At 51.2% G+C, this 24,798-nt stretch overlaps 1 protein-coding gene across 2 annotated transcripts; it reads right to left on the bottom strand.

Moving 5' to 3' along the window:
- Positions 1-1,372: 1,372 nt before the first annotated feature.
- Positions 1,373-23,449, bottom strand: NOL9 (nucleolar protein 9). 2 transcript variants are annotated; one of them, XM_080800148.1, is made up of 12 exons: positions 23,060-23,449; positions 21,969-22,188; positions 21,458-21,585; positions 18,146-18,281; positions 17,929-18,025; positions 17,277-17,374; positions 11,123-11,284; positions 10,625-10,922; positions 9,338-9,449; positions 6,584-6,761; positions 5,161-5,294; positions 1,373-4,558 (listed from the first exon to the last, which is right to left on the bottom strand). In XM_080800148.1, exons 1-12 carry the CDS (start codon positions 23,414-23,416, stop codon positions 4,409-4,411), a joined length of 2,070 nt encoding a protein of 689 aa, XP_080656274.1. In that variant the 5' UTR covers positions 23,417-23,449; the 3' UTR covers positions 1,373-4,408. The 2 variants fall into 2 exon arrangements, with proteins under 2 accessions (XP_080656274.1, XP_080656273.1); XM_080800147.1 differs by having other exon boundaries at positions 17,929-18,022; positions 23,060-23,432.
- Positions 23,450-24,798: the final 1,349 nt, after the last annotated feature.

Raw genomic sequence — 24,798 nt, 5'->3', positions numbered from 1 at the left:
CTCCTGCTGAGCTGTCGGCACAGAAAACCAGGGAGCTCTCAGCCTGGCCAACTTGCTTCGCCTCCAACACAGGCCCCCTGGGCGCTATTTTAACCTGTAGACTTTGTGGCTACGGTTCACACTGTTTCCTTGCGGGTGGTTTCTGCCCCGTGGAGTTTCCATTCCCAAGTACCCATTTGCTCACTGGAACAGACTTTGCATGGTGCTGGCTGCCGTGGTGGGGGCCCTCCTCCTTCCCTGGAGGCCAAGTCCCCGAAGACCCTTGTCTCTGCATTCCCGACGGCCAGCAGCATCTCCCCGTGGCTGGCCTCCTCACAAGGGGGAAGGTCAGAAAGTTTGGTGGCTTCTCCCTGCCCAACAGACATTCACAGCCCAGACCTTCCAAGCCACAGTCCGCTGAGCACCATAGTGGCAGCATCAGTGCCCATCACCATGGCAACCCCAGGCTTCCCAGCCAGGCCGGACTCATTGTCGGCCCCACGGCTCAGCTGTTTGCCGACTCCCAAGACTTTGCTTACTCAGCTCCCGGGATTCCCAGATGGACCTGCCGCACCCTCCCCCGCCTCCAAGTGGGTTTTTTGGACTGCCCGCCCGGCACCCCCTCTGCCCCTCTCTTCCCCTGGCAAAGCCTTGGAAATCATTCCACTTAGCGAAGCCTTTCTGAAGAGGCCCCTAGCGGCACAGGCGGCCCCAGATTTATTTCAGCCTCCGTCCCGGCTCGGCTGGTCGGGCCAGCGCCTGCTGCCTCCGCCAGCCCTGCGCGGGGAGAGCGAGGATGGGGCTGCTGAGCCCGCACTTGCTGAGCCAGCGACGGGCACAGGCCCCGGGCTGGCTCTCCTCTTTTAATTCCAACTTCTCCAGCAGCTAAACTCTTCTAACACACGCTCAAAGATGGTACAGAAAAGACAGTGCTTTTCCTTTCAACTTACAGCCTGGGCCCCCCCCCAAAAAACTCCCACTGCACCCAACAGTGAAAAGGAGGGGCACCGGGGCAGCTTGGTCACTTGAGCGTGTGGCTCTTGGTTTCGGCTCAGGTCGTGATCTTGGAGCCATGGGATCGAGCCCTGTGTCACGCTGTGCGCTCAGCGGGGGAATCTGCCTGGGGATCTTCTCTCCCTCTGCCTCTCCCCCTCTCAAACTCACACTTTCTCCCTCTTCCTCTCAAAATAAATAAATAAATCTTTAAAAATGTATACTGAAATGGAAACGAGCAGAGGCATCTGCTAGGTGTCTCGTCCTCTCCACTCTGGCACCCAGATTCCCCTGCCATTGCTTTATTTTCCCCAAAGTTTTTGCTGTAATTTCTCCCAAGTGTTTTAAATAATTTCCTGGAATAAAATGATCTGTATCTGTAACAAAATACACAATTAAATGCATGTTCTCAAAAATATTTAATGATACAGAAGTTCACAAGTTAAATGTGAAAAGAGCTGGATTAAAAAACCACACATATGGCAGGACACCAATTTTATAAGACACACACACACCACTTAGAAAAACACCAGACAAGACAGCATCACGGCAGGGACCCGGGTTACCTACATGGCGGTGACTGAAAGTCATTTCCTACGCGTGCGAACGGTTCGTCCAACTTTAAAAGCAGCTACATGGGGGCTTCTGAAGAGCTGCCAGGAACGGGGCTAACGGGAGACCGGAACCGGCCCGCCGGGGCGCCCTGACAGCAGCTCACCGGGCTGGGAAATGCCGTGGAGCGAACCCTGCCTGCGGGCAGGACGGGTGAGACGGCTGGGGATTTCAACATTTAGTTTCTTTGTTGTCCCAACGTGACCGAGGAATACAATCTCGGTCCCTGCCTTCTCAGAGTTTACAATTTAGCCAAAGACGGGGTTCTGTCCCGCCACATACAGACGGTCCTCGCGCACCCACCACGCAGGCAGCCCGAGGAACAGCCACCAGCGTTCCGAAGACGTCAGCAGGCTGAGGTCGAGTATCCCCCGCGAAGTCCCAGGGCCGGCCCGCGGGCCCTCGGGGCTCTGACCCAGAGCTCTACTACCAAAGCCTGCTGCCTGGACCACTGTATTGCCACGTCCAAACCTGGGGGATAAAACTCCCAACTAGACAATGAAAAGAAAAACACAACACCCTCCGGCACAAGCACAGGAACCTGGGCCTGCATGAGTGGGTGCTCCCGCCTCGGGCTCAAATCCCCCCGTGCAGCAGGGAAGCAGCCGCTGGTCCCAGGGATCCCAGCCCAGGCCGCCCCCCGCCCCGCCCCGCAGGCCTCCTCCAGACTGACTTCGCAAACACTCACGGCACCTGCAGGGCCAGCTCGACTGTCCTCCTGCCCTCTCTCCATCCCAGGCCACGGTCTAGAAGGGCCACCACTTCAGCACGAACTGACCTTTGTTTACAAACTAAAACCCCAGAATCCAAGAGTCGTGTCATCTACTTTCCCATCTACCTTTCCGAGGAGGGATCCCTTCTGAAGAACCGCCTTTGAAGAACCACAAAAGCAGCAACCAGGGCTTTCGAGTTCTAAGTCATGTTATTTTTTTCTTCAAATAAGCATGTGCTACTTTGAAAATCACACACACACACACACACACAACTGAGTTTTTGTTAAGAACAACTCAAGTGTGGAACTTACCACCATATTCTGAAACAAAGGACGGTAGAAACGACAAGAAGCCCCAGCTGCTGACATCGACAATCACAGGCACAGACATCCAGGGTGGACCTCACAGCTGCGGGTCTGACCAGCCCCCCCCACCCCCAAGCTGGCCATGGAGCCAAGTCTCCAGAGCGGCAGGCTCCGGGCCGCCAGACCAGCAGCTGGCAGCTCCCTCTAGCGGCAAGGCCCGCCTCCTCCCCAGGCACAACCCTCGAGGGCGGCAGGAAATCCGGCCAAAGGCAAGCCTGCCTGGACCAGATTGCCCAGGGCACCACCTACGTTTCTCCTGAGACCTGCGGCGGGAACCTAGAGTATCACTGTGAAGACTCAAGGAACTAGGGAAGGAGGGTGGCAGATTGTCTGTCAAAATTTTGGCAAGACCAAGACAGAAAACAGGCACAAGGTCAATTTAAATATAAACAAGACGCAATGAAGTTAGACCTTAAACAGTCTCTAGGGAGTTGAAACCAACCCCGGGGGGTAGCAGAGCTCCAGGGAGAAGGTGGAAGCGTGGGTCTCTGAGACCCCAAGGGGTCGCCTGCAGAATCAGGACAATAACCAACCGTTTAAAGGAACACGGATGTTAAAACCCATATCCGAGGAACCAGCCTTCCACATGGCCCACAGGAAGCTGAATCCACGAGTGTGAAAAGCTACCTCGGTATGACTCTCACAGATTAAAATGCACAAATGATGTGACCCCGCCTGATGTTCTTGTTTCCCGAAATCACTCTGACCCTGGAGGGTCAAGAATTGTGACAACCAGAGAGAAGATGAAGAACGGGTTTCCTCTATTTCCCTCAAAGCCATCCGGGAAAACAGCATCACCCCCAGCCTCCTGTCGCCGCCCCCCTCACCCCCTCACCCCCCCAGAGAAAGTGCTAAGTGGCACCAGGTCGTCCGCAGGTGCAAGTTGCGTCTGGTCCAGACGTCAAAGGCAAGAGGGGGCGTTCCAGGCGCTGCTCTGATGGTCCTCCTTCCAAACAGCCCGGTGCCAGGGCGGCCTACGCACATCCTCAGTCTAAGACGAGACGTCAGTTACGACAGAGCTGGTTCTAAAGAGACCCTAGGAAAGGTGTCCTGGATTTGAGAGCAATTTTTTCAGCATAAAGTCATCAGATGAGGAAAAAAAACAAAAGATGAATGACTCTTGAGTCCAATCGTTTTATCTATGAAACCCTGATTACACTGAACAGACCAAACAAAACCTTTGAACACTGGACCACAGGAATGAACGAGGGTGTGGACGGCATCAGATGAGCAGGGGACGAGCGTGACCCCCCAATGGTGACCGTCCACAGGCAGACCCTGCCACTGGGACCCCCTGCCTGTCGGCCATCGCCGGGCAAGGACCAGGGGAGCCCCCGCATCCTGTTATGCTCGTGACCCCACTGGCCAGCCTTCCTTCCTCTTTGGTAGGTTTTGTGGCCCCCGTTTCCCTATTTTTATTCAGATTCCAACAACCAGGTCTTTGAAGGGCTTTGTGAGGAACCGACTGTGCTCTGTTTTAATGGTGTGCAAACTTCTCCCTGCTGCCTTGACCCTTTAGAAAATAAAACAGACAGTAAGTACGAAGAAGCATACAGAACACTAGGGCAAAACTCGAGGTCACGCAGCTTTCAAAAGAGTTAAACTGACTCCAGATCCAGCTGCACAGGGGACGCAGTCTGCGACAGAAGCGCGCCGTTCCCTGCCACCGCCGTCAGTCTGGCGTCAGGCTGGAGACAAGGTCCGCTATGCCGGGAAAAGCACCTTCCCTTACTGATGACGTCAGCATCAGTTTATTTTTCGGTAGAGTTTGGGTTTTGGGTGTACTTTCTCTTCACGCGTCTCCTCGGTTTCTCTCGCTCCAATCTTCTCAGATGCTCCAGGAAGTTTACAATTATAATCGGTGGTGACGTAAGGTATCGTCCCCTCCAGCCCGCGCTGAAACAGAAACACAGAGAACGCGTGGAAACACCCCACCCCGCGCGCCAGAGTCTGTGGCGCTGCCTCTCTTCCCCCGAAAACACTGCGGAAAGGGAGAGTCCGAGTGAGGTCCCTGCACCCCCACGACCTCCGGTTCCCCCTCCCGCAGGGGTCCACGCGACCCAACGGGCCCAGGTACAAAGGCGACTGCCGCCGTTCGGTCAATTCCGCTGCACAGACACGTCGACCAGCAGGAGAGAAGGGGGCGCGCGTGCGTTTCTCTCAAACGAGTCAAGACAAGCAGCGGAGGGGAGAATACCCACTGCCTCCCCGGGCCGCCACATGGACGTCCTCGGCCAGCATGACCTTCCCGTGACCTTCTCACAGGTGCACGCACAGACCGTCGTCGGGAAGGAGTCCTGGGGAGACCACCTCTGTTCTCCCCTCCCGTTACCTACTTCTGGGATAACGGCCCTGCCATGGGGCTCTGGGCCTCTGAGGCCACGTGGACCCTCCACTGGCCTCGTTCAGCCTCGCCAACAAAGCGTGAGTTCCCACACGATAACCTGTTGCCGTGAGCTCTGGCTACCTCCAGGGCGGTCCCTGGGAGCGGCTCTCACCTGGCTCTTGAAGACACACTGTGGAATGGAAATGGCCCCGACCAGCAGACAGTTGACATTTCTTAGCTCCTCCGGGGGCACAGGAGTGAGGATGTGGTAAAGTCTCTTCTCCATGTCGATCCCTCTACAAATTCCTTGAAGACACAAAACACACACAAATAATCCTTTCTGGAAGATATTATACCTCCCTCCCACTGAGAATTGTAGAATGGCTTTTAAAATAAGAATTTCAATTTCTACTGTGTTTCACTTTGAAAATATGAAGTTCTACGGGATGGGGGTACATGGCCACTTAGTCGGGAGCGGTCGAGTCCTCTCGGAGCCCTTCCTTGTTCAGCCGCGAGCAACCCAAGTGCCCTTTTGCCGAAGTCCCAGACCGTCTCAAGTAAGGCACACCCAGGCCAGGAAGAAAAGCCACCGTGGGGAACACGCCAACGACTCAACCTCTCCCTGTCATCAATTCCTTCTTCATGGTCTGTACCAGGTGACACAGTTTCTGTGGAAACACTTTTCACAAGTCGTGTTGTCTAACTCGGACACGTGTATTCGATTATGTAAGGGTTTTGCTCATTTTTGGCTACATAGGTCCAGCACCCTTCCAGAAACGTACCCTGACATTTATTGACCTCAGTGAGCCAGGGGGACAAGCACGTGAGGCAGGCTTGGCAAAGGAGGAAGGGCCCAAAGCGCTACCAGGCCAACATTCCCGGGCCGGAGCGACGGGAAGCACCAGGATGTGACATACTCACATCTGTCACCCGACGGTGCCAAGCCCAGCAGAGCAGTGGCAGCTCCGACCGGCAGAGTAAGAAGAGATGAGACGGAGGCATCGGACAGATTCTGGACACAAGCTCCCACCCCTGCCAGTGGCCTGGGTGTGTTGAATGAAGGCAAGGGGGTGCCATGGCGGACCCAGAGGTCTGGCGTAAACACCAGACTGAATCTTCCAAGGACTCCTCCCAGGCCTGGGAACAGGAGACGGTGCAGCGTGGGAGGGGATTTGGGGAGAAAAACAGGACCTCAGTCTTAGACCTCAGTCTCAGACGCCAGTGAGACACCCAAGCGGAGAAGTGAGTGGGGCCTTGAGCTCGGACACACAGCTGTGCCACAGAGATCCTGTGGAAAGTCGGCCTAAATAAAGACAGATCTAGGGCCCTAGCAGGGGGACGGATGGCCTAGGGAAAACATGTCAAGTGACAAGAAGGCCGTGACCAGGCCCTTAGAAATCCCAGATTTAGAGCTAGCAGGAGCAGCAGAGAAAATGCTGCCTCCTCCTGCCCGCCGGCCCCCAGGCCCACTGTCTAGAAGCCAGAGACACTCTGACCGCTCTAGCCGAGACAGCTCCAAGGTCAACACCAGCCATATACAGTTGGAGAAGGGGATCGATTCAGTAGGCATATAGACATGTTTTACTTTGACTCACCAAACCCCAAACAATCACAGATTGGAGTCTGGGCGAGTAGGATGGGCCCATGTGCGTATCCTCTGACATCATCCAGGATCTTGCAAAGACCAACCCAGCTGGCATTCACAGCGTATAATATATGGGTAGGAGCGACATCAGCGTGAATAATCCGGAGCGCAACCGCATTGAAAGGGACCTGGAAAATAAATTCGCACCTCCCTCTATTAATTCCACTGGAAAAGCTCCTTCTGGTTTTTACAAGTTGACTAGGCAGCTATCTAACGTCACACTGGCCAAACTGCCCACCAAAAGGCATCTAAACAGAACAGAAATGCTAACGAACCCTGGTCAGTGTTCCCCTACTTTAATATACAGAACCTAGGAAATTCATACGAAGTTCCTGGCCAGCCAACACTCGCTAGAAATCCAAACTGATGCCTGGAACTTCCTTATCTAAAGAGACACATTAAGACACAAACCTGAGGATACCCTAAATGCGTTAAAGTCAAGGGGGACCGTGAAAACCCCAGTCGCTGAGAGGTCTCCTAATGTCAGAAAGCAAACCTCCGTTCGGTGAGAAAAAGCCTCCATCATTTCACTGTGTAACATATGGAAATAAGAAAAACGGATCGAACTCCAGAAGCACAAGTGGAGGCCTGAACAGCACAGAGACTAGAGGCACTGACTCCCCACCCCACGCAGTCAAAGTCAACAAATAACTTCTGACCATCCCCCCAAAAAAGCTTAACCACAAGGACGGCTAAGGTTAAACTGAACCTCCTGGTGATCGGAAGCCTTCCCGATGACATAAACACACACTTTGTGCGTTGTACCACATACTGTACTCTCACGATAAAGTGGGCTGGAGAAAAGAAAATGTCATTAAGAAAATCACAAGGAAGAAGACATTTACAACATGGACTGACTGTATTTATCAAAAAAAACCCCACATGAAGGTGGGCCTGTGCAATTCAAACCGGTGCTGTTTAACGGTCAACTGTAACGACCTTTAACGTGTAGCTCTCTGGGTAATTCCCAATTTGTAAAGTACAGAAATATTTGGTTATATTGCTTAGATTCCAAAACCAAATTTGAAATAGTAACAGGCAGATACAGTTACTGGTGTATAAGCTTCAAGGTCTGCTGTAGAGCATCTCGGAGTAAACGACCCCACTGACCAAAACCCCATTCCACCAACTGCCTGAGAGTCTCCAGGGGAGACGATCTCACCACCAGGCCTGGGAGACACGTCCTCGTGGGCCAGGCCCACTGCTCCTGCCTCAGGAGGGCCCCCAGAGGGTGACCTCAGGCCAGCATCTCCGAGGCTGTAATCAGGGAATGAAAGAGCTCCTCCCTCCGCGGGTGGCCAGGAATCCACCAGCTGCTCCTTGTCAAGTGCTCAGCGGAACGCCGGCACACAGGGAGCGCCCAGTATAGACAGCGGAGGGTGAACACTCTGGGCTCTAGAGCCCGGCTGCCTGGGCTCCAGTCCCAGACCCCACTTTTACTAGCCACCTCAGGCAAGCTGACTCAGGATCCCTGACCTCAGTTCGTGCATCTGTAAAATGGGGAAATAACAAAGCCATTGTGAGTAAAGAAGTTACCACGGGCTTAGAGCAGAGCACAGCCGATGGTAAGCATTTAGGAAATGCTACCTAGTGCTGTTCTAATCTTTTGACATCTGGAACTCCAATATCACGGTCGTTTTTTTTTTTTTAATGACTTTATTTATTTGAAAGTGAGAGAGCACAAGCAGGGGGAGTGGCAGAGGGAGAGGGAGCGGAAGAAGCAGGCTCCCCACTGAGCTGGGAGCCCAATGCGGGGCTCAATCCCAGGATTACGGGATCCTCACCTGAGGCGAAGGCAGACGCTTAACCGACTAGAATCCACTTAACCCTAGAATCCACTTTTCACAATAATATGAAATGCTTTCATGACTGGTCTCTGGGGGGCTCCTGGGTGACTCAGTAGGTTAGGCCTCTGCCTTCAGCTCGGGTCATGATCTCGGTGTCCTGGGATCAAGCCCTACATTGGGCTCCCTGCTCAGCGGGGAGCCTGCTTCCCACACTCTCTCTTTGCCTGCCTCTCTGGCTACTTGTGATCTGTCAAAATAAATAAATAAAATCTAAAAAAAAAAAAAAAAAAAAAAAAAAAAAAAAAAAGACTGGTTTCTGGGGGGGCTCCTGGGGGTGCAGTTGGTTAAGTGTCTTTATCTTTAGATTAAGATAAAGATTCTTTATCTCAGCTCAGGTCATGATCTCAGGGCCCTGAGTTTGAACACAGCATTGGATTTCCACATTGGGTATGGAGACGACATTTCAAAAAAATAACAATAAAATAAAGGAAACTTAAAAAAGAGGAAGAGAGAGGTCTCCAGATGCCGGGAATCACTGCGAACACTGACTGAAGCCACACAGCCGTCCTGCGAGGTCTGGCACGGCCTCCGTGCTCCGGCTGAGACACAGACTCACAGTCAGCTCCACAGCAGGAGCCCCGGAGCTGGACCGCCCGGTGCCACCTCCGGAGTCAGCCAGACGCTCTAGAGCGGCAGAGAAGCACAGTTGTGCCCAACACAGGGCAGCCGCTGAGAGCACGGACTCTCGAGTGAGGTCACTGCACCCCCGTCTGTAAACCGAGGCCGTCACAGAACCCACACCACGGGGGGGGGGGGGGCGCGAGCAAAGCGTCACCCCACGGCTAGAGAACGCGCGCCGGCAGCCGCACGAGGGCCCGGTGCATCCACAGAGAATTCCTCGTCCAAGTTCGGGTTACCTGATAGGGCGTCAGGCCGTGTAAGGGACACAGCGGTTTTGGCACGGGAGGCTGCAGCTGGCCAAGGTAACCGAGTACCGCCAAATCCCGAAGAACCTTGTTGTGGGACTCTCTGCGAAGCAAATCGGGATGAAGCAGAGCTTTAACCTCAGGACAGAGTCCGTCAGTCACTACACGGGTTACGCGCCGAGAGACCACACAGTCCCGCCGTAACACCTGCAGACCCTGTCCACAGCCCCACCGGAGAACAGGAGGTGTAAAGACTCTCCTTCAAACGCTCCTGGAAACCAGAGCCGCAGGCCCCCTCCGGGTCTTCCTCAGTTTACAAGGCGGTTCCACCCTCAGAAACCAGCCATCTGGGTGGCTCAGTGGGTAAGCACCTGCCTTCAGCTCAGGTCACAAACTCAGGGCCCTGGGATCAAGCCCCACGAGCCCCGCATCAGGCTGTCTGCTCAGCGGGGAGCCTGCTTCCCTCTCCCATCTCTCTGCCCGCCTCTCTGCCTACCTGTGGTCACTGTCAAATACACAAATAAAATCTTAAAAAAAAAAAGAAAATGCCTTTAAGACACCTCGCCTACCGAACGTCACAACTCAGCCTCACCTACTTTATTTATTTTTTAAATATTTATTTCTTTGACACAGAGAGAGACAGGGAGAGAGGGAACACAAGCAAGGGGCGTGGCAGAGGGAGAAGAAGCAGGCTTCCCGCCCAGCCGGGAGCCCAATGCGGGGCTCGATCCCAGGACCCTGGGATCGTGACCTGAGCCAAAGACAGAGGCTTCATGACTTAGCCACACAGGCACCCAGCCTCACCTACTTTAAACGAGCTCAGGACACTCACATGAGCCTCCGCTGGGCAGAATCACCGAACACAGAGCCTATGTTGTGTGGGTGCAGAATGGCGTCTGTCCCCGCGGCTCACCCTCCGGGCTGACCCGGAGCCGTGGACCACTGCCACCGCCCAGCCTCAGGACAGAGCGCCGTACAGCATCGTGCTTGCCCAGGAAAAGACCAAAATCCAAAGTACAGTTTCTACCAAATGTGTACTGCTTTAACACCAACATAAAGTGGGAAAATTGAAAAGTCACGCCCCCTCAAACTGGAGGCTGCCGGTGTCTCCGTTGGGACAGTAACAGCTCAGAAAAGAACAGATTCTCCTTCATGAACACAGGGCTGTGAGACAGACTCAAAAACTCGTGGAGGACTCATTCCTTCCAAGGAACCGAGGGCAGGAGGCCTCGTTCCACTGCAGAGAGCTACATTCTCCAGCCATGACGGTTTAATTACCTGTTTCTTGGAGTTTTCCTAAACGCAAAGTCCGACTGGACACACATCAGTTTATGTCCAGTGAACACAACTGGACTCTCCTTCTCTTCGTCGGCGAACTCCAAACTCTCCGTGAACTCCGCCAGCTGGAAGCCTCTGTTGCGGACTCTGGACTTGCTCTTGGTGTACAGGCCGTCCATGTCGTCCACGTAGTCAGGGGTCAGGTTCGGCATGTATTTGCTCCGGCCAGAGCTGAACTGCACGACGTGGCTGGGAGACAGCAGCCGGATGAGATCGATGAGAAGCAGAAGCCCTTTGTCTGTGAGGAAGAGGACACAAGCAGCTGGCGCGCTAATCAAACAGCGACACGCTGCCATGAGAAGATGGCACAGCTGTCCTGAGACAAAGGAAGGACCACGAGGAAGAGTCTCCTAAAACTGGGCCCCGGCGCTACTGCCTGAAGCCAGAGCCCTTCGCGCTGCCCGTCCTCTCCGGCCACACGCGCCTCCGCGGGCTTACCTGACACCCAGCCCATTGTGTTGACGATGAGAGGGGACTCCCTCTTGTAGGAACTGAACACATACTTTATTATCTCAATATAATTCTCATAGTTGTTTTTACAAGACGGCTTCCCATAATACACCATTTTCTGTGGTGTCCTCTGGTGGGTGAAAGGTGGTCCTAGGAAGATGAAGTTAAGAGTTTGAATCTGTGACTATTTAAAAAAAGGTGAGGTGGGGGGCGCCTGGGTGACTCAGTTGGTGAAGTGTCTGCCTTCAGCTCAGGTCATGGTCCCAGGGTCCTGGGATCGAGCCCCACATCAGGCTTCCTGCTCAGTGGGGAGCCTGCTTCTCCCTCTGCCCCTCCTCCCTGCTTGTGTTCCTACTCTCTCTAATAAATAAATAAAATCGTTTATAAATGAATGAATGTGAGGGTTTTGCTTCGGCCATCAGCAGCGACCAAGATCCTTAGGAAATCAAAGACCATCCTATCAGACATCCTACTACTAGCAGCAGCTGGATCCCATTTTCAGAAATCTAAGCTTTGGGGCGCCTGGGTGACTCAGTTGGTGAAGTGTCTGCCTTCAGCTCAGGTCAGGGTCCCAGGGTCCTGGGATCGAGGCCCGCATCCCTGCTCAGCAGGGAGCCTGCTTCTCCCTCTCCCACTCCCCCTGCAGTATTCCCTCTCTTGCTGTGTCTCTCTCTGTCAAATAAATAAAATCTTAAGTAAATAAATAAATAAATAAAAAGAAATCTAAGCTTTCCAGGAGCCTGGGTGGCTCAGTCGGTTGAGTGTCCGCCTTCCGCTCAGGTCACTATCTCAGGGTCCTGGGATTGAGGCCTCCACTGGGATACCCTGCTCAGTGGGCAGTCTGCTTCTCCCTCTCCCTCACTTCCCTGCTCATGCTCTCTCTTAAATAAATAAATAACCCCCCTCCCCATAATCTAAGCTTCCAACTTCACACAAAGACATGCTCATTTTCATATACAGTTAATCCACATTCTGTCCCAAGACGGCCATCCACTCAACAAACATTTACTGAGCTAACACCCTGAGCATTGTTCTAGATACTTAGCATACACCCACGAACAAAACACCACCCAGCCCTGCAGCGGGGACATTCTAGAAAGGACAAATAAGAACAAGGGCAGTAACTTGCAGGAACCTAGCACTTTCTACGTCCCATGCACTTCACACGTCGTCTCCAATGCTCATAAAATCCCTATGACCTAAGCAGTATTACTATCTCCATTTTCAGAGGAGGACACAGATTAACCTGACCAAGGTCACACCCAAAGAGCTCTCAGCTGGACTTGAACTCTCGCCGGCGGGCTCCAGAGCAGATGCTTCTAATCACAGCCCCGGTCTGTCAGGCCTGAACTAACTCCCCTCTCTGGCTGGGTCAGGAGCGCACTCAGCCCGTGGTGACCAAGAGCACACGGCAACAGTGGGCAGGGTGAGGGCCTTGGTCACTGTGGCTGGTGCCAGGCCACCTGGGACAGGGCTGGCGAGGCTCTCAAGGGTACGGCTGGGGATTTGGGGCAGCCCACAGCTGAGGAAGGGGCCTGCACAGCAGAGGGACTGAACAAATACAAAAGGACTGAGTAAATATGGAAATACACGGGCAATAATCACAGCCATGGTTCTTCTCATCAGAATGAGACTTACAGACACGGAAGGAGGCGGCTAACCAGAATAAGCCCAGACCGTCAGACTGGAATTGGAACGACCGCAGTAAACTCACGGCTCTTCATACACTGGGAACATACGTACAGAGACACACAGACGTAGTATACGTACACATACATATGCGTGTGCCCATACACACACACGTATGTGCACGTGCGGGGCTAAGCATGCATGTATTTCCTAGTTCTGTGCACCGAGGAGATCCACAAGCAGCGATACCCCAGAAGAAACGACACACCTAGTTACAGAGTGGAAAACGCTGGCCAACGCTTACTTGAACAAATGATCAGAGCGCAGCTCTGGTGACAGGGCAACTGGCAGCTTGTTGATAAGATGCACTGAGAACACAGCAGCACATCTCAATCAAGCCACAGGGACACTCGACAAATGCACTCCTCCCTGACAAGCCATCAAGGTCATAAAGGTAAGAAAAGCTGGAGGGGATGCTCCGGACTGGAGAAGCCAAAGGCCCGCAAACACACACGGGGCCGGGCAGGTGGCTGGAGGGCAGAAGAGGGACAGCACCACGGCCGAATCGCTACCCTGACCTGGTGGCCACGTCACGACTACACAGCAGAGAGTCCTTGTCTGGGGAAACACCTGCTGAACCAGTAAAGGGGTGAGAAAGGAGAAGAAAAGTGCAGGGACCAGGGAAGACGCGAAAGAAAAGAAGGATCGACGAAACCAGCGGGAAAGCAAAGTCCAAACAAGCAGTTTTGATAAAACTGTAAGAACAGGGGCGCCTGGGTGGCTCAGTGGGTTAAAGCTCTGCCTTCGGCTCGGGTCATGATCTCGGGGTCCTGGGATCGAGCCCCACACTGGGCTCCTTGCTCAGTGGGAGCCTGCTTCCCCCTCTCTCTCTGCCTGCCTCTCTGCCTACTTGTGATCTCTGTCTGTCAAATAAATTTAAAAAATCTTAAAAAAAACAACTATAAAAACAGTATGAATGCCCTACTTATTTTTGTCAAAAAGTCGGTTAGATCCACAACACATCCAGCAACCTGATCTATCATTTGCCTTTTTTGAAAGTCAACAAACAAAAAACTCACACATATCTCGACAGACCAGAAAAAGCACCTGACCAGTCCGGCACTTTCACGATACAAACACTCTGCACACGAGACACGTAAGGCGGCTTCTTTAGCCTGATGACGGGACAACAAACACCCGCACCTGACAGCATCCGTCTGGGGAGAACATTCCCTCTAAGGGGAGGAACAAGAAAGAGACGTTTTCTTCTACGCAGCACTGTCCTGGAGGTCCCGGCCAGAGAGCGCCAGGAAACAAGAAAGAGAAATCAAAGGCATCCGGACTGGAAAGGAAGAGTGAAACTATTTCTAGTCACAGGTGATGATCTATCCAGAAAACCCAAAAATATCCACAAGAAACCTACGAGAGCTAACACAGGGATTCAGCAAAGTTGCAGGGTACACAGTCAACACACAAAAACCATGTGTGTTTCTACACACCAACAGTGAACAATCTGAAAGAGAAATCAGGAAAGCCATTCCGTTGCGGTAGTAGCTAGAAGAATCCAACCCTTAGGAACGAATCTAACCAAGTGGAAGACTAACACACTGAAAACAACAAAGTATTTGCTGAAAGAGGGCGCCTGGGGGCTCAGTCGGTGAAACATCTGCCTTCAGCTCAGGTCATGATCCCAGAGTCCTGTTTGGGGCCCACATTGGGCTCCCTGCTCAGTGGGGAGCCTGCTTCTCCCTCTCCCTCTGCCTCCTTCTCTCTCTGTCTCTGATGAATAAATACAATCTTTTAAAAAAAAAATGGCTGGAAAAATTTAAAAAGACCTAAGAAACTGGAAAGACATCCTGTATTCACGTACGGGAAGATTTATCATTAATTGAGATGTCAATGTCACCCAAGGAGAGCTACAGATTCGATCAACGCAATCCCTAACCAAAGTTCAACAGCCTTTTTCATAGAAATGGAAAAAGTGATCTTCAGATTCATACGGGATTGCAAGGGGACCAAATGGCCAAAACAATCTTGATAAAAAATGAAGCTCCTCCATTAGCAGGGAACTGGCATAAAGACAGATATATAGGCCAGTGGAATAAAAGAGAGGGTCCAGAAATAGGCCCTCATATGCATGATCAAATGCTTTCCCACAAGGGTGCCAAGACCATGCCATGGGGGAAAGGACAGTCTTCAACAAATGATAATTGGAAAACTGGATATCCACATGCAAAAAAAATGACGTTGGATGCTTTCCCTATATCATATACAAAAATTAATTCAGAATGAACCAAAGACTTATTAAATATAAGAGCTAAAACTTACCAAACTCCAAGAACATCAAAAAAATCTTAATGATATTGGACTTAGCAACACTGCCGATATGACATCAAGAGAATGTCAACAAAAGAAAAAAGAAATCGGGTTTCATAAAAATTAAGAACTTTTGTGTATCGAAGGACACCGTCAAGAAAACGGAAAGAAGGGGAAAAAAAAAAGAAAGAAAGAAGACCTAGGGGATGGGAAAAAACATTTGCACACTGTTTATCTGATAAGAGATCAACATCCAGAACACACACAAAGAATGCCTACACTCAATAACAAGGCAATTCAGAAATGGGTGAAGGACTTCACAGACATTTCTCCAAAGATCTATAAAAGGCCAACAAGCACGGGAACAGAGGCTCAGCACCATCAGCCGTCAGGGAAATGCAAATCAAAGCCACAGTGGGTTACTGGTGCACACCTGACAGGACGGCTGTTACCCAGATGACGAGACGTGGAGAAGCGAGAGCCCCGCACACCCACGGCTGCAAAATGCAGCCGCTGTGACTAACAGGCTGGCGGTTTCTCAAAAGATTAGACACGGCCTTACCGCACCACCCAGCAATTCCCCTCCTGGCGTCTCGCTGAAAGAACTAGAAGCAGGGACCTGCACAGGTAATCGTAAGCGGATGTTCACAGCAGCACGACTCCCTGTAGCCACCCAGTGACAACAGTCCCACTGTCCATCAACAGCTGAGCACGTCAACAAAGCGTGATACATGTACACAATGGAATGATACTCGCCCACAAGGAAATAAATTTTTATTATCTGCTACGATATGGACTATCTCAAAACCCTGATGCTTGGAGGGTGCTGGGGATGAGGGAAATTAGGGGATGGGGATGGAGGACGGCATTGTGGGGGACACATGGAAGTGCTGAGTCACCGTACTGTACCCCTGAAACTAACATGACACTGTGTTAACTAACTGGACTGAGATAAAAACATAAAAAAATAAGCAAAAAGAAAAAAATGCTTAGTTAAAAAAAAAAACAGACACAAGGCCAAACAGTCTGTTTCCACTTACATGCGTGGAGTGGGCAAATTCACAGGGACAGAGTAGAACAGAGGAGAGCAGGAGGGGCAAGTGTTCTCCAACGGGGACAGCGTTTCAGTTCAGGATGACGGAGAAGTTTCAGATACAGACAGGGGTGAAGGGTATGTGACACCGTGAGTGCACTTAACGTCACTGAGCTGTACGCGGGGCAACAGTTCAAACGGTAAGTATCATGTTGTGCATATTTTACCATTTAAAAAAAAAAGCAATATGGGACTTTGGTTTGGAGCCTGAACCAGAAAAAGAACGTTATTAGTAGGATAACTCATGAATTTTGAATAAAGCTAATAGTATCGTGTTAATGTAATTTCTTGGTTTACAATATCATATGGGCTTACATATGACGGGCATACCACAGGAAGATGTGTTTCTGGTTTATACAAAACTCAGTGGCTATCAGCTCCATGTACCCAAACAGAACCCTAGAAAAGTATCAAGTATTTTTTTTTTTAGAGGCTAGAAATGTTATGGGAAGACCATGAGTTTGGTAAGGGAAATGTTCACTTTTCTACGTTCTTTTCTAGTTTTTATTTACTAATTTTTTTTTCAAGATTTTGTATTTATTTGAGAGAGAGAGCGCATGTGAGCATAAGCAGGAGGGGGAGGCAGAGAAAGAGGAAGGAGCAGGCTCCCTGCCGAGCAAGGAGTCCTCTACACGGCTTAATCCCAGGACCCTGGGATCACAACCTGAGCTGAAGGCAGATTCTTAACCAACTGAGCCACCCAGGCGCCCCTGTTTTTAATTTTTTTAAAGTAGGATCCATGCCCAACATGAGGCTTGAACTCACACCCCCAAGACCAACAGCTGCATGCTCTACCAACTGAGCCAGCCAGACATCCCTTAAATTTTTTGTTTTTTTAAGATCATTATACTTGAGGTTTTTTTTTTTTCCTAAATATTTTATTTATTTATTTGACAGACATAGATCACAAGTAGGCAGAGAGGCAGACAGAGAGAGAGGGGGGATCAGGCTCCCTGCTGAGCAGAGAGCCCAACACAGGGCTCCATCCCAGGACTCTGGGATCATGACCTGAGCCGAAGGTCTTTAACCCACTGAGCCACCCAGGTGCCCCAATATACTTGAGTTTTATAAAACCAAAACACGAAAGAGATGTGTAATACATACCTAAAACTGGTTCCGTAATATTAAGTAAAGAAATGCAACCTGGAGGTGTAAATTCTGTCTGTCCCAGGTCACATTCCAAATAGTCAACGCAGGAAATACTGAAAATTTGAAAGAAATAAAGAAAATCTCAACTAGCTTTCCCCTGTCACAAGAATAAATCAGATCTTACAGACCCTATGCAATACGCAGGCACAACCCACCCCATGCAGCCTATTAGGTAGAATGCTCCAAAGACGGCAATCAACATAAAAACAAATATAAAAAGAAAATGTGATGCAGGCATGGTCACAGTACCCATTCACAATATGGATACAACTTTGTCTTTCCTAAAACCCGATTTTCAAAACACAACAGAATGGCTTCTTACTCTGAACCTCTGGGTATGGACAAACACAGATTCTGAGACCAGGTGACTCTTCTCGCAAAGACACTGGTAAGTGACATGATCAATTCACCCTGAGAGGCGATGTGCCTCAGTCCGAAACACAGTCTAACAGGGAGTGCCGTCCCCCCCTGAGCGCCTTCACACAGACTTGGGAGATAATCCCCACCGTGAAGTCAAGATGGATTCCCATCTAGTTTCTTAAATCAAAAACCCTATTTCATGACCCAAATCTAATAAAAATCTTAACAAAAATAAAAACACTCTTACCTGTTTAACAACTGGTTAATGAGGTATCTATTAAATGTTGACTTTCCAACGTCTTGAGATCCACAAACCAGAATGACAGGGCAGCCGTCTACTTCTTCTGGAGGCAAAACAAACATTGACGCCTCAAATTAGCCACCTTCTTTAGGGCTCGACAGGTAACTCGTGATTCTCTGAGGCCCTGAGGGCTGAATGCTCCCTTTATCACCAGGTCACTCACCACAGGACACGGTGACCAACTCCTCCATGGCCGACAGGGCACTCTCTGTCAAACGAAGGCCGTTTTTCTTCTTCTCTCTTCTAATGCCAACAGACCTCAGGGCTAAATGTTCAGAGTTAATCTGGAAGGTTGGACTCTGAAATGAACAATTTTAAGTTTTAAGGAAACATGAACACAAGCGCATGTTTCTTCCTCCAGTTCTACATTAGTAAGCCTCAAACAGTCGTCGAGCCAGGAAAGGTAGACCTGAGGCCCCCTCTTGCCCCCCCCCCCACCAGCCATCCCTTCAGGGAGTCTCGGCAGCTACTCCTCCAGTCGTCTCCGTGCCTGTCCTCCCGGCTCACACGCGCTTCCAAGCTGCCGTCACCTCTGCAGGAGACCCCGCAGGGAAGGAAAAGGTGCCCAAGTGTAAGAAGCGGCTGCCGCAGGGCCGATCCAACAGAGACCACACACGCTGAACAGGCTGGTGCTTTAGAACAAAATCAAGACCGTCTCCAAAGACATAAGGTAAAAAGACAAGGAACACGTGCAGACCGGGCTGGAAGAAGGCTGAAGACAGGCCCACGACGCCCACGAGCGCTCCAGCAGAAGCACGAGGAAGCCACCGACCAACCCACGGAGCGGAGGAGCAGGCCCTCGCCGCAGCCGGAGGGGCTCGGAGGGAACAAGGCCTCCACGGTGAAGAGCTCAAGGAAGGGACCCACTCACGACCATATCCTCGTGCAATTCACCAACCGCAGGGTAAAGACATAAAAGGAACGAGAATCAGTTCCTATCAGCAACTCTGGACTCTAGGAAACAGAGGAGCAAGGCCTTCGAGGTTTTGAGGGAAAAACTCTGTGCTGTGCTCAACTCTCAATCACGGAGGGCAAAATAAGGGCATCTTGTAAAATGACATCATATAAAGGTCACCGCCTTGTATGAAAAAATAACATATTAACACATAGTGGGGGGGGGGTTACCCAAGCAGGAGCATTAGGAATATAAACAGTGGTGGTGAAGTCCCAGAAAAAAAAACTAAGCCGAAAATGAATGAAAACAGAGGATCAAGGTGTTTGGAACCTTCACTGGCAAGAGGCAAAGGCCTGGTGACACGGGGTTCCCATTTCCTCCTCCACGGCCCTCACCCGGCTACTGGGTCTACGCTAGATGAAACGGACACCATCACAAGAGTCCACTCACGCCCCCACGCTCACTGCGTGCCTTCTCCGCTCACTTCCAACCCGACACCTGCCCACTAGCTCTGCTCCCACTCAGTGATGGCCCTGACCCGTTTCCTGGAGCGGGACGAGACAATCAAAAAGAGAACTTGTGCGTGCACCAGCTACTCCGGGTGAACTGCCGGAGCTCTCCAGGCCGGTCCCTCCCACAGACACCAGAGCCAGAGGCCCTCCCTCAGCGGCCTCACTTCCGCCGTCACCTCCCTCCGCTGCGTCCTCAGCATCCTCCCTGCTCTGACCATTCCCACCTGCTGTGTTCAAATGTGCCGGGTTTTACATCCATTTTAGCAAAAAACCAAAACTCTGGCCACACTTCTCCAATGACTGTGTCATTTCTTCCCTTCCCTTTATAGCTAAACTCTGCAGAAGCAAAATCCCTTACTATTAAACCCGAGAGTTCCTCCCTCCCTAGGCTCTTGACCCTGATGTGGTGAGGCCATCCCCCTCAGCAGCCTACTGCCCCTGCGCTTGTCCGCAAGAGGCTCCGACCTCCCAGCTCCGTCCTCAGGCCCCAACTACCACCAGCAGCAAGTGACACAACCGTTCATTTCCAGCTCCTCTGAAGACTTCCTGATCACAGTTGCCTGGTTTTTCTCCAACATCAGTGACCCCTCTTCTCAGTCTCTCTGCTCCCTCATCTAGACCTCTTCTTGGGAGTGCCAAAGGGCTGTGACTTTGAACCCCCTTGTCTCTCTGTATCATCTTCCTTGGTGTTATTATCCTACCTCTCAGCCTTTGGGCCACTCTGCAGAAAGTTCCTAACTCCAGACTCACATGTGCAACTGCCCACGGGACAACTCCAATGGAATGTCTAACAGGCATGTCAAGGTGAAGATCTCAATCTGCCCCTCCCACTTGCCCCCATTTCAGTAACCCCCTGCACCGAAAAGCATGTATTCCTCGGTTCTTCCCCATCTCGCATCCAGTCAGCCTCATAATCCTGCAGATTAGGTTCAATGTATGGCCCATAGGAGACAATTAAAGCCACGGAAATTGACTAAGAAATTAGTAACATGAAATAAATCAATCAGAGAAACACAATTATCATATGATCTCACTGATTATGTGGAATTTGAGAAACAAGGCAGAAGATGATGGGGGAGGAGAAGAAAAAATGAAATGGGACGAAACCAGAGAAGGAGATAAACCATAAGAGACTCTCAATCTCAGGAAACAAACAGAGAGATGCTGGAATGGGGGGGGAGGTGGCTGGGTGATAGACAATGGGGGAGGGTATGTGCTATGGTGAGCACTGTGAATTGTGAACTAACGACTCACAGACCTGTACCCCTGAAACAAATACAGTTTATGTTAATAAAAAATATAAACATTAAAAAAATTTTTAAAAATGAAATTAGTGACATGGTCAGCAAAAACTTGGAGATGAAAATAGAGATGGAAGAAATTATTAAGTACACTGAAGTACATTCATAGAGGAAATTTACACTATCTCAAGTTAATAAATCAAGATAAAAAGATAACCATTTTTAGGGGCACCTGGGTGGCTCAGTTGGTTAGGCGTCTGCCTCAGGCTCAGGTCATGATCCCAGGGGCCTGGGATCAAGCCCCACATCGGCCTCCCTGCTCGTTGGGAAGCCTGCTTCTCCCTCTCCCATTGCTTGTGTTCCCTCTCTCACTGTGTCTCTGTCAAATGAATAGTATCTTAAAAAAAAAAAAAAAAAAGATAACCATTTTAAAATTTCCAACTGGCAGGGCACCGAGCTGCAGTCAGTCGAGCATGCAACCCTTGATCTTCGGGTCATGAGTTCAAGCCCCACGCTGAGGGGTAGAGTGTACTTAAAGTTCAAAACAAAAAACACCTTGGGAAAAACACAAATAAATAACGTAAAAATTCCAAAAAGCATTTAAACACCTACAATATGAAAAGATGGCTTCCATGGGGGAATAAAACTAACACGGAAGGGGAGACAATGTTTTTCATGATATGCCTTTCTACACTATTTTATTGTACTCACATATGACACTGTGTACAACCTACAACACTGATCTTCCAAGGGCGCATCACCACAGTCAGCTGACATGACTTTCCCGGTGAAAATAATTAGCAAAACTGAATGAAAACTGGTCCTACCTCTTGTACGAAAACGTAAGATAAACCTGGATGGCTGACTAAGAAGTTCACAGTGGAGGTTTTCAGTTGTTCTAGCATCACAATGGAACACAGAGGAGAAAAATTCTTCATCAACCAACATCTGTCATCTGTAAAGAGAAAAGTAAACTACCTTAGAAATAGTAACTCCATTAAATTCTACACTGTTTTAGGACCACCTTCTCCTCGGCTGAACTGTCAACTTTTTGAGAGCAGGAATTATGTTCGAAAGCTTTCTTCAGGAAACCACACTGCATACAAGGAACACACCTGGATGGAGAAGTCAATCCAGGTTTGCTTTTGCTACACAGTAGCTAGTTGTGTGGCCTGGGGCCATTTTTCTGGTTCTGTAAAATGGTGAAAACAAGTTTCACTCAAGTTTCACTTCCAGTAGAGACATAAGACTGCGCGATGTCTTGGCAATAGGAAGGATCTAAAAATAGCAGCCTTATCGTAATATACCCTCAGGAAATTACCCAGTTTTTTTCCTTACCCCGATTAAGATGAGATCTGAGCAAAGCTCGGGCTTCCCTTTTCATCTCCTTCTTGCTTTTCTCAGGCATGGAATAATGAACGGCATTGATAGTCAAGCGCGAGTGCGTGTAGGCGGAGAAGACCTCTTGGGCAGGCTGGCCTTGGCTGATGGTAAAGCCAAACACCTGCACCTGGCCATAGAGGCAAGTCACACGACAGATCCCGCTAAAAGTAAAACCCTAGCAAAGAAGGACAAAGAAAGGAAACTGTGACGTGACAAATTCTGTTGCTGGAGACTGAAATTTTCTGAACTTTTTTTTTTTTCTTTTTAACTAAACTCTATGCCCAAGACGGGACTGGAAGTGACAACTTGAGATCAAAAGTAACATGCTCCACCCACTGAGCCAGCCAGGCACCCCTCTTTTTTTTTTTTTTTTTTTTTTTAGTTTTCTAAAACTCTTAATTGCTATTCACATACCCAAGGGGAGGGGATTTCCAAGTAACTAGGTGACCATCGGGTACTCAATATCTCTAACCTAATTTCACATCCCAGGGACAGCTAGAGAGATAGCTGGTGTATCCGGACACACGAACGAGGGGGTCCCAATGAACTGGGGCTGCCGTTCTCACGGATCCCTACCTCCACCAAGGCCCACTGCCAGCCACTTTCCTCCCGCACTGGAGGAAGACCTCCGAGAGCAGCGTCCAAGTGAGGAGCACAGGACCTGCCATCAGGCTACGCGTGTTTGAATACCAGCTCTGCCTCTCCTGCGCACCTCTTACCGAGCTACCTAAGCTGTATCTCAGTTTCGTCGTCCGTAAACTTCCGGAAATAACGGTAACGACTGCACAGGAGCCAGGAGCAGTAAAAGGGTTCGCAAGCCTGAACACGTACAACACAGAGCCTGGCATTTTCTAAGCACCCGGTAAATGGGACCTACTAGTATTATTTACCACTACCCGCTTCAGCTCTGAAAACCTAGAATCCCACAGCAGGGTCGGTCCTGGTTCCCCGGCTCAGCACCACCGCCAGGAGGGATGCGCTCGACCTGCGCCGGAGAACCTGCACAGCGGGTGGGGTCTTCTGCCAGCCCCTCCGGCGCGACCCACCTGTTCGAGCGGCAGCAGCAGCAGTGCGCGGCCCGGGCCGGCGGGCCGCACCGGCGGTATGGGGAGGCTCGCGGGGCCGCTCGGGGCGGGGACTGCGGCCGGAGCCCGGCTGGGGGCCGCGCTCTTGGGCCTCCGGGTCGCCGCGCTCGACACCAGGCAGCCGCTCTCCCGCCAGTCCGCGCCGGCTGCCTGGGCCTGCAGCAGCCGCCGCCGCAGGCGCCTCCGGCCGCACCAGCGCAGGGTCCCGAGCCGGCGGCGGGGCCGGCGGCTGAGAACGAGCTGTGTCCGAGTCTTGCGTGCACGCAGCCACGTGGAGCGGAAAGAACCCCGCTTCAAGATCAACTGCGAGTCCGCCATGCTGGCCTCCGGCGCCTGCCGCGCGAGAATCTCGCGAGACCCAGTCGCTCCGCCCCGCGGCCCGTCGAGAGGCTGAAAGAAGTGGCCTGGGAGCCGCGAGCGCCCTCTACCGGGGGTCCCGGCAGCGCACCTGGGCCTCCGCGGGCCCCTCCGAGGCTCCCGCGGGCCTGGGGATTCGGCGGCCTCAGCCTTGGCCACACCCCTCCGGGCCGTCCCTCCGCGGGCACCATTTACATTATGCAAAAGCCCCACCCCGGCCAGATACCCCGCTTTGAGTCCTGGGCCACCACTCCGGAAATCCACTTGGAATTTTTTTTCTTGCAGAAAAAGAACCAGTTTAAGCAAAACCGTTCTATTTGCATACTGTGTTTGCATGCATTTGTCTTCGGGCTGAACGGAGCCACAGTGGATAACAAGGCAAACCCACCACGATTCACTCAAAATTTCAGAGTCAGAAAACTGAGGCTGGGAGGAGGTCAGCTCAAAGCTATGTCTCATTTAGTAAACTGAGGCCTGGGTAAAAGATTCTAAGATCCACAGCGCTCAGGGCTCCTGGTTGGCTCAGATGGTTCAGCGTCTGCCTTAGGCTCGGGTCATGATCCCAGGGGCCTGGAATCGAGCCCCGCATCGGGCCCTCTGCTCAATGCAGAGCCTGCTTCTCCCTCTCCCTCTGCCATTCCCTCTGCTTGTGCTCTCTGGTTCTCTCTCTGTCAAATAAATTAAATCTTTTTTTAAAAATAAATAGAATAGGGGCGCCTGGGTGGTTCAGTGGGTTAGAGCCCCTGCCTTCAGCTCAGGTCATGATCTCAGGGTCCTGGGATCGAGCCCCACATCGGGCTCTCTGCTCAGCGGGGAGCCTGCTTCCCCCTCTCTCTCTGCCTGCCTCTTTGTCTACTTGTGATCTCTGTCTGTCAAATAAATAAATAAAATCTTTTAAATAAATAAATAAATAAATAAATAAATAAATAAATAAAATACAATCCACAGAAGCCTCCACATTCTGTCCCCCAGAGAAGCTTTGTCCCTGCCTCCTGTCTCTGACCACCATCCCCGCCGAATGCCAGGGCTCCCTTTCTCTGTTTCTTTGAGTAGGATCAGTGCCCAGGGTGGAGCCCAGCATGGGGCTTTAACCCAAGACCCTGGGCTCAAGACCTGAGCCAAGATCGAGAGTCAGCTGCTGAACCCAGGCAGCCAGCCCGGTGCCCCCGGGGCTCCCTTTCTGAGCCAGCCGAAACCACAGGCACCAGAGCAAGGACAGGAGCCACAAGCATGCCGAGGAAGGGTCAGTGGCTGCCGCCTGGTTTGCATCCGCGCCTTCCCCCTGCCCAGTTCCTGAGCACGACCACAGGCCCAGAAGGCCAAGGCAAGCAGCCAGGTTCCTA

Source organism: Martes martes (genome assembly GCF_963455335.1).
Source record: "Martes martes genome assembly, chromosome: 4".
In the NCBI taxonomy this organism is placed as follows: Eukaryota; Metazoa; Chordata; class Mammalia; order Carnivora; family Mustelidae; genus Martes; species Martes martes.
This window is presented reverse-complemented; position numbering and strand designations above follow the sequence as displayed.

What these genes read in the sequence shown, in the direction of transcription:
- NOL9 (XM_080800148.1), bottom strand. Translation starts at nt 23,416, where the DNA reads ATGGCGGACTCGCAGTTGATCTTGAAGCGGGGTTCTTTCCGCTCCACG. An exon ending in CAGATCTCATCTTAATCGGG is followed by an intron (nt 21,586 to 21,968) that starts GTAAGGAAAAAA and finishes TTCTCTTTACAG; the next exon opens with ATGACAGATGTTGGTTGATG. An exon ending in ATTAACCAGTTGTTAAACAG is followed by an intron (nt 17,375 to 17,928) that starts GTAAGAGTGTTT and finishes TCAAATTTTCAG; the next exon opens with TATTTCCTGCGTTGACTATT.